Source organism: Syngnathus floridae, chromosome 14 (genome assembly GCF_059516105.1).
Source record: "Syngnathus floridae isolate MCC-2025c chromosome 14, RoL_Sflo_1.0, whole genome shotgun sequence".
Classification (NCBI taxonomy): Eukaryota; Metazoa; Chordata; class Actinopteri; order Syngnathiformes; family Syngnathidae; genus Syngnathus; species Syngnathus floridae.
In genome coordinates, this window is record NC_142426.1 from 12183733 (window position 1) to 12198007 (window position 14275).

Here is a 14275-nt window from a genome sequence, read left to right on the forward strand (position 1 = left end):
AACCGGGTGCGTGTTCTCATAGACTACTGAACAGGATTTGACAAGCGAGAGCTTCGCGTGATGCACGGATGTATGCGCGCGCATGTATGCGGACGTGCGCATGCATGCGTAATGAGAGCGAGGTTGCGTGCCTGCTTGTGTGACTGTTGACGAGCACACTGGTGCGTGCGTATGCTTTAATGCAGTGTTTCCCAACCTTTTTTCATTCACGGCACACCTTTTCATTGGAAAAATCTCGAGGCACACCACCAACAAACATCTGTTAAGTGTTACACCAGCTTCCATATTAAAATCAGTTATATTACAACAAAAAACGTAAAGTTCTATTCCTGTATATGTATGGAGAGTAGAATAATTGAATAAAATAAATACAAAATATACTTTAAATTGTATTTCTTTTGCAAATGAAAGTGACAGTTTTTGAAAAAAGGTTTTAGAATAAGGAATAAAATATTGAACACCAACTCATATAACAATGTAAATCACATATATATACATATTGTCTGGTGTTTTATTCCTTGTTTTTATTTTGGGGGGCATGAAAACAAAAATCTGACATTTGGTTTACTGCTTTATATGACAATATGTGTAGGTACACCTCATGGACATTTCAATAGGTACACTCCACGAGGTAAAAAAAAAAAAAAGAATAAATAAATAAAGGGTTAATTGCACGGTAAAAGCACTCGGTGTTGAAAGTTTCAACGGATAGTCCGAAGCAACCCTTTCCACAGTAGTCACCATGACAGGCGACCACCTGGTGGCGTCAGTGTGCCGAGCGCCGTTGGACGATCAGGAGAAGAAGCTTTGAATCGACGGATGTGACGTCAGGGCTTTAGGTCAATTGAAGACAGGTGTGCTCGCTCAAGGGGAGTTATCATATGCAGGTGCCACCGAGCGCGGGCCGGCGGCGGCGGCGGCGGCGGCGGCGGAGGACGGTTTCTCAGGTAAGCGAGCATGCTAGCAAATGTTTGTCGTCTCCTGCCGTTTCTCACGACGTCACGCTTTGTTGCTTTTTCTCACAAGCCTTTTTTTTTTTCAATTTATTTTGTTTGTCGCAGGATTGTCGTACTCTCGTGACTCGGCAACGTCACGTCCACCGCGACGGTGGGCCTGGAGGTAAATTGTAGGCCGCAGGCCATTTAGCCCGTGAGCAAATGTTTGCAGTTTCTTACGATGCCATTTATTATTTCTTGCAGGATTTTCGCTGTCTAGGGAGTGCTTGAGGTTTCGACACGGCACGCCACAATCCACTTTGCGTCGCGTCGTTGCGCGTTTTGGTGATATCTTAAATGTCTTTCGCGTTTTTGTTTTTTCATGCTGGCCAGCATTTTTTTCATTCGTCTGTCTGTAGACGGTTCGTAAATGACGCCGCCGATAAGCGCGTGTTTGTCTGACTATAGGAAATGTTAGTTTGACTCTAGTCAACTTAACCATTTTAAAATAAAAATTATATGATGCGTGTGCCATTTCCGTGTCATGCAAACTGGTGAATGCAAACTGGTGAATGCAACGCATATGTTACGTCATGTCCAGATCGGACCAAATCCATTTAAAGATGGCGCCCGCCCGCTCTCGTTCCGTTACGCAACAAACATTTGCCCGGGTTATTTTCTCCCGTCTTGGACGCCGCCAACCTGGATCATCTGTCCAATGTGAGGGGAGTTGATGAATGATGAAATTAAAATATGAATTATAATCCTGAATAATTATCATAATTTACTACAATGTGATGATTATATATTTTTTCAAATGTAAAACTCTACTTAGAATGTATCAAATTCAAATATGAACTATAATTTTGATCAATTATCATAACTTACTACAATATATTATTTTTCAAATGTAAAACTCCTAGTATGTATAATTGTTGGTAAAAATCATGCCATTGGCACTTGACTCAATGTCTATTTTTGTTGCAATCATTTGCTTGTCTTTTGTAGCACTAAAAACTGCCGCCCGGCCAGCATCCTTCTATACAAAGCAAGCAGGAGGCTCTTGAAGGAGCCCTTTCAGTGATGTTGAGGACACTGAGGAAGAGTAGTCCTAAATCAGGTGAAAACCTGTTTTTGTCAAGTTTCAACTTCCCAACACACAATGGTTGTCGAGTTTTAGCTTCCCAGCACACAATTAATGGCTGTCTGTGTTTTTGTAGGCTGCAAGAGGAGCCGAATGGGATAATTCCATATGAAAAGGCACAATGGCCTATCCAAAGGAGCCATGGCCTATCCAAAGGAGCCATGGCCTATCCAAAGGAGCCATGGCCTATCCAAAGGAGCCATGGCCTATCCAAAGGAGCCATGGCCTATCCAAAGGAGCCATGGCCTATCCAAAGGAGCCGTGGCCTATCCAAAGGAGCCATGGCCTATCCAAAGGAGCCGTGGCCTATCCAAAGGAGCCGTGGCCTATCCAAAGGAGCAATGGCCATATGCAAAGGAGCAAAGGAGCAATGGCCATATGCAAAGGAGCAAAGGAGCAATGGCCATATGCAAAGGAGCAATGGCCATATGCAAAGGAGCAAAGGAGCAATGGCCATATGCAAAGGAGCAATGGCCATATGCAAAGGAGCAAAGGAGCAATGGCCATATACAAAGGAGCAATGGCCATATCAAGTCAAGAATCGAGCATCGCGCTGCAAAAGTCGACGTGTGCGGATCATGTGCCCAGTAGGGGGCAGTGTGGTTGCCTTTGGTTATGGGTGCACGACGGAAAGGTTGCCGGTGTGGACAGTGTTTAGGGCTCTGATGGTTGGTCTTGCTTTCGAGGTGCGCTGTGGTTGTGGCTGTGGCTGGTCTGGATCCAGCGTTGTCTTGTGCTTGGTTGCCATTGACGGCCCACTTGGGGGAGGACGTGGTTCCGTGGATGGACACAAAACTGAACTTTGACGTGGAGCTGAATGTCCAATTTTGCCATACGACTTGTACCGTTGTGTATCTTTTTCTAACCTGCCACTGTCGTAGTTGCTGCGTTCTTTGTTCTTTCCCCTCGGTGTAGGGTGGCGTCGGAGCGAGCCGATCCCGAATGTCCAATTTTGCAATTTGACTTGTGACATTTTCCTTTTCTAACCTACCACTGTTGCACTTCGTCTAACCCTAACCTACCACTGTGGTACTTGTGTTCTTTGTTCTCCCCTAGGTGTTGGAGCGAGACAGTCACATTGTGTCTTTTTCTAACCTAGCACTGTCGTGCTTGATCGAAGCCTAACGTACCACTGTGCGTCCTTTGTTCTCTAGGTGTAGGGGGCGGTGTTGGGGCGAGCCGGTCCACTGTGAAGACTTAATGATGTGAGCAGCGCCCAACTCATTGCATGTTCTACCTTTTGCAGGCCGGACGCAAAAGGGGGGTGCGTGGCCCGATTCGACCCGGTGACCAAGAGTACCTAACCGCTGTGATCAAGTAAGCAAGTGACCTACAACTTGGGGTGCTCTTTGAGTTTCTAACATTTGTTTCTGTTTGTGCAGATGGCGACCGGGACGCGACACGATCTGCTCAGAGGTGGACGGACCGCTGTGGCATCGCTCTGAAGTAGCAGAGTTCTGAGGGAGACCCGCTTCCCTGGAGGCGTCGACCTGCGCAGCTTCAGCATGTGAAATGGATTTTTTTCTTTTCTTTTTAGTTCACACCGGCGGTGTCCAAATGTCTGTTTGAGGGCTGCATACTGAATCAAATTGAGAATTCTTTGACACAAATTCATTCAATCAATACCAAAATGTTGCCATTCATATTTTGTGCTACAAAGCAGTGTTACGTTCATTCGTGTGGTGTGTTGATCAAGTTGGCCCGAGGCTACTATTTGGACACCAATGGTGACGTGTGTGTAGGGCTGCACCTGGATTGGAAAACCGTCATATGGTGGTATAGGTCGTTGACATGCACTTTAGGGAAACAAAGATTTTTTTATGTTCATGTGGCAAATGAAACATGTTTTCTGGCCTCCTAACTATTTGTAATGAGTTTAGAAGATAAGTCATTGATGCAAGTTAAAGTTAACTGGTCTAAGTGATGTCATTGCGATCAAATAGTTCCTCTCCATCCCAGAATTTTGCACAACTTTGCTCAATGCTGTGGTCTGGCCCAATACTGCCATATCGTTGGTATTCCAAAATGTCGTGCAGCCCTCATTGAGTGCCAAACGCGCAGCGACGGCAAGCGCAAGCGACCGCAAGCGCAAGCGACCGCGCAGCGACGGCAAGCGCAAGCGACCGCGCAGCGACGGCAAGCGCAAGCGACCGCGCAGCGACGGCAAGCGCAAGCGACCGCGCAGCGACGGCAAGCGCAAGCGACCGCGCAGCGACGGCAAGCGCAAGCGACCGCGCAGCGACGGCAAGCGCAAGCGACCGCGCAGCGACGGCAAGCGCAAGCGACCGCGCAAGCGACGGCAAGCGCAAGCGACGGCAAGCGCAAGCGACGGCGCAGCGAGACTTTTGTGCTTGTCTTGCAAGGTGGAAGAGACGATGTATGAAACAAAGAGCCGGTGGACGGAGGCCTCCAGACCCGCGATTGGTGAGCGGGGTGCAAAGGAAGGAATCACCCAAAGAAAGCAGTCGCCAAGTGTTGAAGAGGAGCCTGATGCATGACTGGCCAAGGCTGGCCAGAGGTGGTGACATGGCAATCCAATATGCAACGCACTTGTTAGTTTTAATTTGATTTCCTTATTTGTCTGCCGTTCAGGGTTGCCGGGGTGGCGGATGGGACGAGCGCCAGCCTGCACCCAGAGCGACTGGGCTGCACCCACAAGACCACAGAGGGGGCAGGTCATGAGTACGTTGACAGATGTGAGCCGCATGCAACTGAGTGTAGTTTGTCTTTTTGCACTTGTGCGAGGCGGAAGACGAGTCCAACACCGGCCGGAGCAGACCCGAACCATGGCCCGTGACCAGCGGCCCACACGAGACTGATGGGTGCAGATGCAGCCAGCGTTTTGGGGGCGAGTATGACTTTGTTTTTTCTTTTGTGCTTTCCCTACCCCTGTCTGTTTGAATAGGGTAACTAGTAGCACGCATGGGCATTTGGGTTGCTGTGACCCTCTAGATACGAATCGGCAAAGTAGACACCCCCCTCCCCCCCCCCCCCCCCCCTCCCTCTCTCGCTCTCTTTCTCCAACGCACCCGGCAGTACCTGCATGGCCTGGTGCACTCAGGGTGGAACTGGCCGGTTGCGCTTAAGTGCGCACCAAAGCCTCTTATCTCCTCTCGCTCTCTCCCTCCCTCCCTCCTTCCCTCCCTCCCTTTTTGTAAGGGGTTAAACATTTCATAACCCGGATCGCTCCAATGCGGGAGGGCCGTATGAGACATGCGCCAGCCCGTGCGTGCCGCTAGTTACCTGATTCAAACTTACCTTAGTCAAGGTTGGGGGGGTGCTAGTGAAATTTTTCCCCTTGCAAAAACCACCACAATATGTCTGCCTTTCAGGATTGCTGGGGCACTGGATCTGATGAGTGCCTGCACAGAGAGGGACTGGACAGGACCGCGAGACCAGAGGGTAATAATAAAAAACTTTATTTGTAGAGCACCTTTCATACAAGAAATGCAGCTCAAAGCACTTTACAACAAAGAAAGATATTATAAGCATTGAATTCTTCATATAGGAACAGACATAAAAAGAAAACAAAAACATTCATGTGTACATACGCTATTAATAAAGGGAGCTTAAAATAGGAGCACGCTTTAATAGACAGGTAATGAGTACGTCCACAGAAGTGAACCGCGTGCAACAGAGTGCCGTTTTTCTTTTTGCAGTGGCACGAGGCGGAGGATGAGTCCAAACGTCGAATACCGGCCGGGGGGGAGCCAACAATCGGCCGACCTTCGCACGTGATGAGCGGCCGACACGAGACGGACGGGTGCGGATGCGGCGAGGGCAAAGCGCCCAGCCAGTATTTAAGGAGAGTATGACTTGGGATTTTCTTTTGTCCTTTCTTTCTTTCCCCTTCCTCCCTCCAATTTTTCACTGGGTGTGCACACTGGCTATCTGCATGATGCCTCTTTCTTTCTCTCTCAGCGTGGCGTCATTTTGCAATATTGTTGTTTTACTGTTTGTTTCTTCTGCATCTTCCTCCTGTCCTCTTGTTGCACAGCTTCCTTGTAACTTTGCAGCATGTGGGTGCTAACGACGCTTTGCTTGAGGCAGTCGTCTCACTGCTGGCCTGCCTGCGTAATCTCTTCTACCTGCTGAAGGTTTTCATTCTTCTTGTTGTTCTCAACTTTGAATATCTTTTATCGGCTGGTGTCATTGGCTATCCCCATTTTTTATGTTTTGACCCCACCACCCTCACTCGTCTAACATGTATTTTTACTTTTACTCCTTTTGCTCAGCCCCTTACTTGTTAGTCCAGTCACCCCCTGTTTTTCATCTACATCAGGAACTAAAAGCGAGCCAGCAAATGCAGCAGGCAGCACTCGAGAACCTACGAAGCATCAAAGAGGACAAAAAGCAAGAGCTGATTCGAAAGAAGCAGGAGCACGAGGAGAGGAGGAAACTAGAAGAAGAGAGGAGGCGGCAGGAGGAGGAAGCTCAAAGGTCTTTTACACGTTTTCACAAGTGAAACGCCATCGAACCTGCTTTACGATTTTCACGTTCGTGTTTTCATCTGTTTTGCAGGCTTATCAAGCTAGAAAAGGAGCGTCAGTGGAAGGAGAAGTTGAGGAGGGATGAAGAGGAGCGCCAAAGAAGACTTCAGGAGGAACGTGAGGCCAGACAAAGGGAGGAGGAGGAGGAGGAGGAGGAGAAAGAAAGGCAGGCTCTCATCCAGGCAGCAAAGTTGGAGGCCGAACGAGAGCTCAGGGCAAAGCAGGAGGAAGAGCGCAAGCGCAGAGAAGAAGAGGAGAGGAAGAAAAGGGAGGAGGAGGAACGCCGGAGGCAAATAGAGAGACAGAGACAGGAGGAAGAGAGGAGAAAACTGGAGGAAGAGAGGAGGCAGTTGGAGGCTCAGAGGAAGAAGCTGGAGGAGGATAAAAGGATGGAGGAAAGGAAAAGGAAAGAAGAGGAGGAGCGACTGAAGCGGGAGGAGGAGAGAAGGAGGCTGGAGGAAGAACGCCTAAGGAAGCAAGAGCAGGAGGCAGAGGAGAGGAGACGGCTTGAAGAAGCACGCAGAAAGGAGATGGAGCGGGTGGAGGAGGAAAAGCGGAGACAGAGGGCAGCCCAGGCAGCCGTCCGAGACTCTGAGGAGAGGAGGAGGTTGGAGGAGGAGGAGCGAAGGAGAAAAGAGCAGCAGGAAGAGGAGAGGCGAAAGAGGGAGGAAGAGAAACGGAAGCTTCAGCACCAACAGGAAGACGATCGGAGGAGGCGTGAGGAGGAACGAAAAAGAGCAGAGGAGGATAGAAAGAGGAAGGTGCAAGAAGAAGAGGAGAAGAAGAGAAAGGAGCATCAGTCAGCATCAGTTTTTCCATCTAGTATTTTATTTGACCACTTTATTTAATTTCATGTTTGTTTTATTCATATGGTTCATTTAAATCAGTAATTAACTGAATACTAGGTTGGCCCTTTCGTAATGCGCAGGTTAGTGATGTGCATTCCAGTTCTTTTAGGTGAACGCATCTTTAGAATCAGTTCACTCATAAGATTCGTTCAAACGAATCGTTCAACGAATCCCCCCCACACACAAACACACAAAATGATAAGCCCTTTTTTTTTTTTTTTTAATAATATCCAGTGGAAATAACCCATACACATTAAACAATACAACTACCCCAAAATTATTATATATGATAATAATTGGCTGGGTTAATTAACACATTTCTTTCTATAATACAACACTTACACACTGATTCGTTGGCAACAGTCGCTCACCCGGTCGATCAGCTGATTGGCTGATTTTCTTCTTCGTTTTGTTTTACGGCTGGGTAGCACCAGCTTCAATGGGCATTACTGACATTTACTGGTTGAAGTTATATATGAAAGGAAAAGAGTCGTTCCTTTTCCTTCCGAATCGTTCACTCACCGGCCAACACTAGCGCAAGTGTAATGACATGCCGGCTGTCTCCATTCTAAATTGCGGTGAAAAGTATGAGGTAAGAACGATGTATTGTAAATTAACTACTACCAACAATCGTAATAATATGGAGAGTTGAATAATAAACAACTTTATTAAATGATGTGATGAACTATTGTACTAATATCGGTAGTATTGTAGTAATTGTTCTCGTTCGCGCGCAGCTTAGCGCTAACACAGCATTCGGAGCACCACGACGGAGTTTTAGCTCGTAGCTTGGCCTACCATACTTCTCTTTTTTTTCCCCTCTAAACTGCTCTACAAATGTATGGAAATGATTTGTACTGTTAGAATGATTGATAGACTTGCCCCTAAATATGGACAAACCTAAAGGTATGTCTCGTTAAAAACGTGTTTATCTCGTTAATTTGAAAATATGATGTGCCGTGTTGCTTCGCTTTCAATTGGTTGATCTTCATACCATATTTTTGGTTTCTTTGACTGCCCAAAAGTGTTAATAACCAGCTGGAATATTCTAGAATATTAATATTGCCTTATTGTGGCCGAGTTTAACTGTGCACTGCGCAGGTGTGTGCAATCAATTGGCGGCTGTCTCCTTTTTAAATTGCGTTGAAACGTATGAGGTAAGAACGATGTTAACTACTACCAACAATTGTAATAATATGGAGAGTTTAATAATAAACGACTTTATTAAATGATACGATGGACTATTGTACTAATATTGGTAGTATTGTAGTAATTGTTCTCGTTCGCGCGTAGTTTAGCGCTAACACAGCATGTTCGGGGCAACACGACGGAGTTTTAGCTTGTAGCTTGGCCTACCATACTTCACGATTTTTTCCCTCTAAACTGCTCTACAAATGTATGGAAATGGTGTGTAATAGAATGACTTATAGGCTTGCCCTTAAATATGGGCAAACCTCAAAGTATGTCTCGTGAAAAATGTGTTTATCGCGTTTATTTGAATATATTATGTGCCGTGTTGCTTCGTTTTCAATTGATGTTCATACAGTATTCTAGTGTCTTTGACTGCCCAAAAGTGTTGATAACCAGCTGGAATATAAATATTGCCATATTGTGGCCGAGTTTGAGGGTTTAAGCGTTTTAGAGAAGTAATGTTAATCTAATTTCATATTACTGTATTGGCCCAAATATAAAACGACCCCGATTACAAGACGACCCCCTCTTTTTCAAGACTCAGGTTTGAAAAATGACTTTTTGAACACCAAATTTAATTTTTATTCAGAAAATAATTACATCTGAAACAAATGATTATACTAATATATTTGAAAGAGTAAGCATATTATTTTGCCTCTTTCAAATCATGCAAAATCTCTGTCACATCTTAATATCTGAACATTTAAATATGTAAACTAAAGTGCAATTATATTTGTAAATGAATGGCTACTGGTTTTTAAAATGTAAATAAACCAATCTACTGTGATAAAACAACAAATTTGCAATAACTGCATTAAACATTAAAGTGAAGTCTAACTGTAACTAATCTTGAAACAAATCTGAATAAGGAAAAACTTTGCAATAAAATAATGCAAACTGCTACCGCTATTGTTGGGGAGCCTGAGGACTGTATCGGGGGTTGGCTCGGATGGTTATGCTCTTTTTACCCCCGGCTGTTGGTCAGAACACAGGAGGGAAAACGTGGTTTAGTTTTGATTGCTTTACCTTACTAGTATACTATTTCATGATATTCTAATATTTTGACAAAGGATATTTGAGTTTTCTTAAGCTCTATGCCATAATCGGCAACATTAAAATAATGAAAGGCTTGCAATATTTCAGTTGATTTGTAATGAATCCAGAATGTACGACATTTTTGTTTCTTTAATTGCATTACAGAAAATAAAGAACTTCATCACAATATTCTAATTTCCTGAGACAGTCCTGTATATTATGTATACTAATAACTGATTGAAGTTTAGTGGCTCAACTCTTTGTATTATACTGAAGCATGAAATCATTATGTACAACCCTTTCTGTAATTCTTTACATTCTTTTCAATTATGCTATTACTGTAGGTTTTTATGAAGTAAAAAACAAACAAAATAAACTATTTTTGTTTTGTATTGTTTTTTTTTTAGGGGCCTGCGCGAGTTGCATTTGCCTGCATTTCAATGGTGTAGTGGATGCTCCATGTGTGTTCATTTGGAGTTCCAAAATTACGTCAGCCATTATGATCTGAATACTTGAGAACAGCAAACAAGTAAGTCATTATCACTCATTTACAAAAGTCACACTTTACGACAAGTATTTTAGCATCTCCCAGATGTTTTAGTTTTGTCTGAGCTTAATGTTAACATACAATGCTAACAATTATAGATCAATGTTGCAGTTGTTATAACTCCAATATAACGCCAATATTTGATCACAAACTTTGCAGCAACACTTATAGGCAGAAAATATAACAATACTCACGCGCATATATTATGTATACTAAAAATTGATTGATGTTTAGTGGCTCAAATATGCTGGTGACTGCGAACCACCCAATACAGATTTGACACAGTATGTGAAGAAAATGTGATGAATGCTAAGCTTGGTTAGCTTGATGCTGACGCATTATTGAAAGCACCATCGACAGACTAACACAACCAGCATCAGTCTTTTGTTTGCGGCTATGTCATGTGCCTGCATCTGGTTGAAACTGCCCACCCCTGCCCTGCCCTGCGCCTGCGTTGAGATCAGTGTTTCTCAATCATTTTCTGAGATGCCCCCCCCTAGGGAGAAGAAAACATTTTGCGCCACCCCCAAGCTTGTACCCTTATTAACATTAAACTTTAATGTTTCTTTAATGATTAAAGAAAACAAAAAATAAATAAAAAGAAAGATCAACTTACAATAAAGAATAACTTTATTAATAACATTGTTTTTTAGTTTGTTACAGAACAGATTCAATGTGCATCACTTTGCCTGAAATTAAGATAAATTATGATTATTTAAATGCTAAACATTCTTGACCAACTGCCATTTTATGCTAAAAAAATACAATAAAATAATAATTAACATACATAATATTAAGTAACAGCAATAAATAATATTCAATTCAAAGTAATTAGCCCCATTAACTCTGGAGCACAATATATAAAACATTTTAACCTACAAAACAAAAATAAATAAAACAATTTGTGCTGTTTTTTTTTAATGAAAATAAGGCAGCATGACGGAGACCATATATCCACGGCTGCAGGTAGTATCAGCTTTTCTACAAAAGTGTTGATAACCAGCTGGATTATTATTATTGACATATTGTGGCCGAGTTTGAGCGTTTAAGCGTTTTAGAGAAGTAATGTTAATCTAATTTCACATGTTATATACTTTTGCTTAATTTTTTAATTATTTTTGTTTGTTTATTTTCACATACAAAAACATTTAAAATGTACATAGATTAAATACATGTGAAAAAGAATGTCTAAAAAACCCTCCAGGGGCTTGCAAAGTAGCATTCTCCAGAAATATGAATACATTTAAGGTAAAATTTCAATGGATAGAGAAGTATGCATCCTAATACATGTCATACAGATGAAAAAAGAAACATTAATAACAGGGATAAGGCATACAACAATAGGGAAAAAGCACACCAAAACTATAACTAAAGAGAATAATGAATGGATCCAGCCAGGTTCATTTAGCATACCATATGGAAAGTATTTAGTGTCTAAGATAAGTGATTTCAGGGCCTTCTTAAATTGGTGAGAAAAGTCCCATAAAAATAGTGGAAGCGAATTGTAAATCTTTGACCCTCTGTAGCCTAGTATGTTAAATTGAGTTTGGGCTGTACGGGCTATTGGTGGTCTGAGGTCATTTGAGCTGCATGTGGGGTAATTATGGACCTGAGAATTCTGTCTAAATAAGTTACGAAAAAATAGGGGAAGGGTTCTCCCCAATGAGCCATGAAGCAAGAGACCAATTTGAAGATGATTGACTTGAAAAACAGTAAGGATACTTAGCTGAGTAAAAAGAGGCTGAGATGAACGTTTCGGATGTACACAACATATTACTCTTAGAGCTCGTTTCTGCAGACCATATATAGGCTCAAGTCTGTTACAAGCATGAAATCCTTATGTGCAAGCTGTTTTTATTTAATTCTTTACATTCTTTTCAATTATGCTATGACTGTAGGTTTTTATAACGTAAAAAATAAATTAAATGAACTATTTTCCTTTTGTAATTTTTTTTAGGGGGCTGCACGAGTTGCATTTGCCTGCCTTTCAATGGTCTACTGTAAATTCCATATGTTCATTTGGAGTTCCAAAAATTACGTCAGCCATTATGATCTGAATACTTGAGAAGAACAGCAAACAAGTAAGTCATTATTTCTCATTTACAAAAGTCACACTGTACGACAAGTATTTTAGCAACTCCCGGATGTTTTAGTTTTGTCTGAGCTTAATGCTAACATACAATGCTAACAATTCTAGATTAATGTTGCAGTCATATAACTCCAATATAACTGATATTTGAACACAAACTTTACAGCAACACTTGTAGGCAGAAAATATAACTAAACTCAGAGGCATATATTATGTATACTAAAAGTGATTGAAGCTTAGCGGCTCAAATATTTTGGTGATTGCGAACCACCCAATACAGATTTGACACAGTGTGTGAAGAAAATGTGATGAATGCTAAGCTTGGTTAGCTTGATGCTAACGCATTATGGAAAACACCATCGACAGACTAACACAACCATGCTAACAATTCTAGATTAATGTTACAGTCATTATAACTCCAATATATCACTGATATTTGAACACAAACTTGGCAGCAACACTTGTAGGCAGAAAATATAACAATACTCACAGCATACAATATATTATGTATACCAAAAACTGATTGAAGCTTAGTGGCTCAAATATTTTGGTGGCTGCGAACCACCCAATACAGATTTGACATAGTATGTGAAGAAAATGTGATGAATGCTAAGGTTGGTTAGTTTGATGCCAACGCATCAATGGTGGAAAACACCATCGACAGATTAACGCAACTAGCATAAGTCTTTTGTGTGCGGCTATGTCATGTGCCTGCATTTGGTTGAAACTGCCCACCCTTGCCCTGCCCTGCCCTACCCTGCCCACCCCTGCCCTGCCCTGCCCTGCCATGCCCTGCGCCTGCGCTTAGTTCAGTGCTGCTCAATCAATTCCCTGATGCCCCCAGGGAGAAAAAAACATTTTGAGCCCCCCACGCTTGTACCCTTATTAACATTAAACTTTAATGATTCTTCAATGATTAAAGCAAACAAAATAAATAAAAAGGAAAGATCAACTTACAGTAAAGAATAACTTTATTATAACATTGTTTTTGTGTCTAACAAAACAGATTGAATGTGCATCACTTTGCCTGAAATTAAAAAATAAATTATGAATTTTTAAACTCTAAACATTCTTGACCAACTGCTGAATGCTGAAGAAAATACAATAAAATAATGAGCAAACATAATATAAACATAACATTGCCCTGCCCTGCCCTACCCTGCCCACCCCTGCCCTGCCCTGCCATGCCCTGCGCATGTGCTTAGTTCAGTGCTGCTCAATCACTTACCTGATGCCCCCCAGGGAGAAAAAAACATTTTGAGCCCCCCACGCTTGTACCCTTATTAACATTAAACTTTAATGATTCTTCAATGATTAAAGCAAACAAAATTAAATAAAAAGGAAAGATCAACTTACAGTAAAGAATAACTTTATTATAACATTGTTTTTGTGTCTAACAAAACAGATTGAATGTGCATCACTTTGCCTGAAATTAAAAAATAAATTATGAATTTTTAAACTCTAAACATTCTTGACCAACTGCTGAATGCTGAAGGAAATACAATAAAATAATGAGCAAACATAATATTAAACAAAATAACAGCAATAATTAATATTAAATTCAAAGTAAGGGGCACAATATTTAAAACATCATATCCTACAAAACAAAAGTAAATAAAATTATTTCTTTTTTAATGTAAATGAGGCAGCATGACGGAGACCATATCCACGACTGCAGGTAGGTCTTCTGCAATGGTGTTTTTTTTGTTGTTGTTGCACTGAGCAATTTGGTACGCTGCCTTGGAATTTCCTGGATGAAGCCAGGACTGCTTCGAATGCGTCAGAACTGCCTTGGATGAGCCTTGAAATTGCCTTGAATGCGCCTCGGATGTGCTTGGACACTGGGATCGCCTTGGTCACGCCTGGACGACGCCGGAGAACCACCTTGTATGCACCTGGACGACGCCGGGACCCCCTTGGATGCACCTGGATGGAGCTGGGATCGCACTGGATGCGCTTGGACGACACAGAGTCTGGCTTGTATGCGCCTGGACGC

At 42.5% G+C, this 14275-nt stretch overlaps 1 protein-coding gene across 4 annotated transcripts; it reads left to right on the forward strand.

The window, feature by feature from the left end:
* The first annotated feature begins 830 nt into the window (after nt 1-830).
* Nucleotides 831-8445, forward strand: LOC148387836 (uncharacterized). 4 transcript variants are annotated; one of them, XM_088395561.1, is made up of 11 exons: nt 831-947; nt 1062-1119; nt 1200-1655; nt 1944-2055; nt 2156-3396; nt 3462-4597; nt 4672-4927; nt 5412-5481; nt 5739-5888; nt 6362-6519; nt 6601-8445. In XM_088395561.1, exons 7-11 carry the CDS (start codon nt 4908-4910, stop codon nt 7415-7417), a joined length of 1215 nt encoding a protein of 404 aa, XP_088251687.1. In that variant the 5' UTR covers nt 831-947; nt 1062-1119; nt 1200-1655; nt 1944-2055; nt 2156-3396; nt 3462-4597; nt 4672-4907; the 3' UTR covers nt 7418-8445. The 4 variants fall into 4 exon arrangements, with proteins under 4 accessions (XP_088251687.1, XP_088251688.1, XP_088251689.1 ...); XM_088395562.1 differs by having other exon boundaries at nt 832-947; nt 4672-4931; XM_088395563.1 differs by lacking the exons at nt 831-947; nt 1062-1119; nt 1200-1655; ... (2 more) ...; nt 3462-4597; nt 4672-4927 and adding an exon at nt 4945-5304.
* Nucleotides 8446-14275: the final 5830 nt, after the last annotated feature.

What these genes read in the sequence shown, in the direction of transcription:
- LOC148387836 (XM_088395560.1), top strand. Translation starts at nt 5,293, where the DNA reads ATGCGCCAGCCCGTGCGTGCCGCTAGTTACCTGATTCAAACTTACCTT. An exon ending in CCAGCCAGTATTTAAGGAGA is followed by an intron (nt 5,889 to 6,361) that starts GTATGACTTGGG and finishes CATCTACATCAG; the next exon opens with GAACTAAAAGCGAGCCAGCA. An exon ending in CAGGAGGAGGAAGCTCAAAG is followed by an intron (nt 6,520 to 6,600) that starts GTCTTTTACACG and finishes TCTGTTTTGCAG; the next exon opens with GCTTATCAAGCTAGAAAAGG.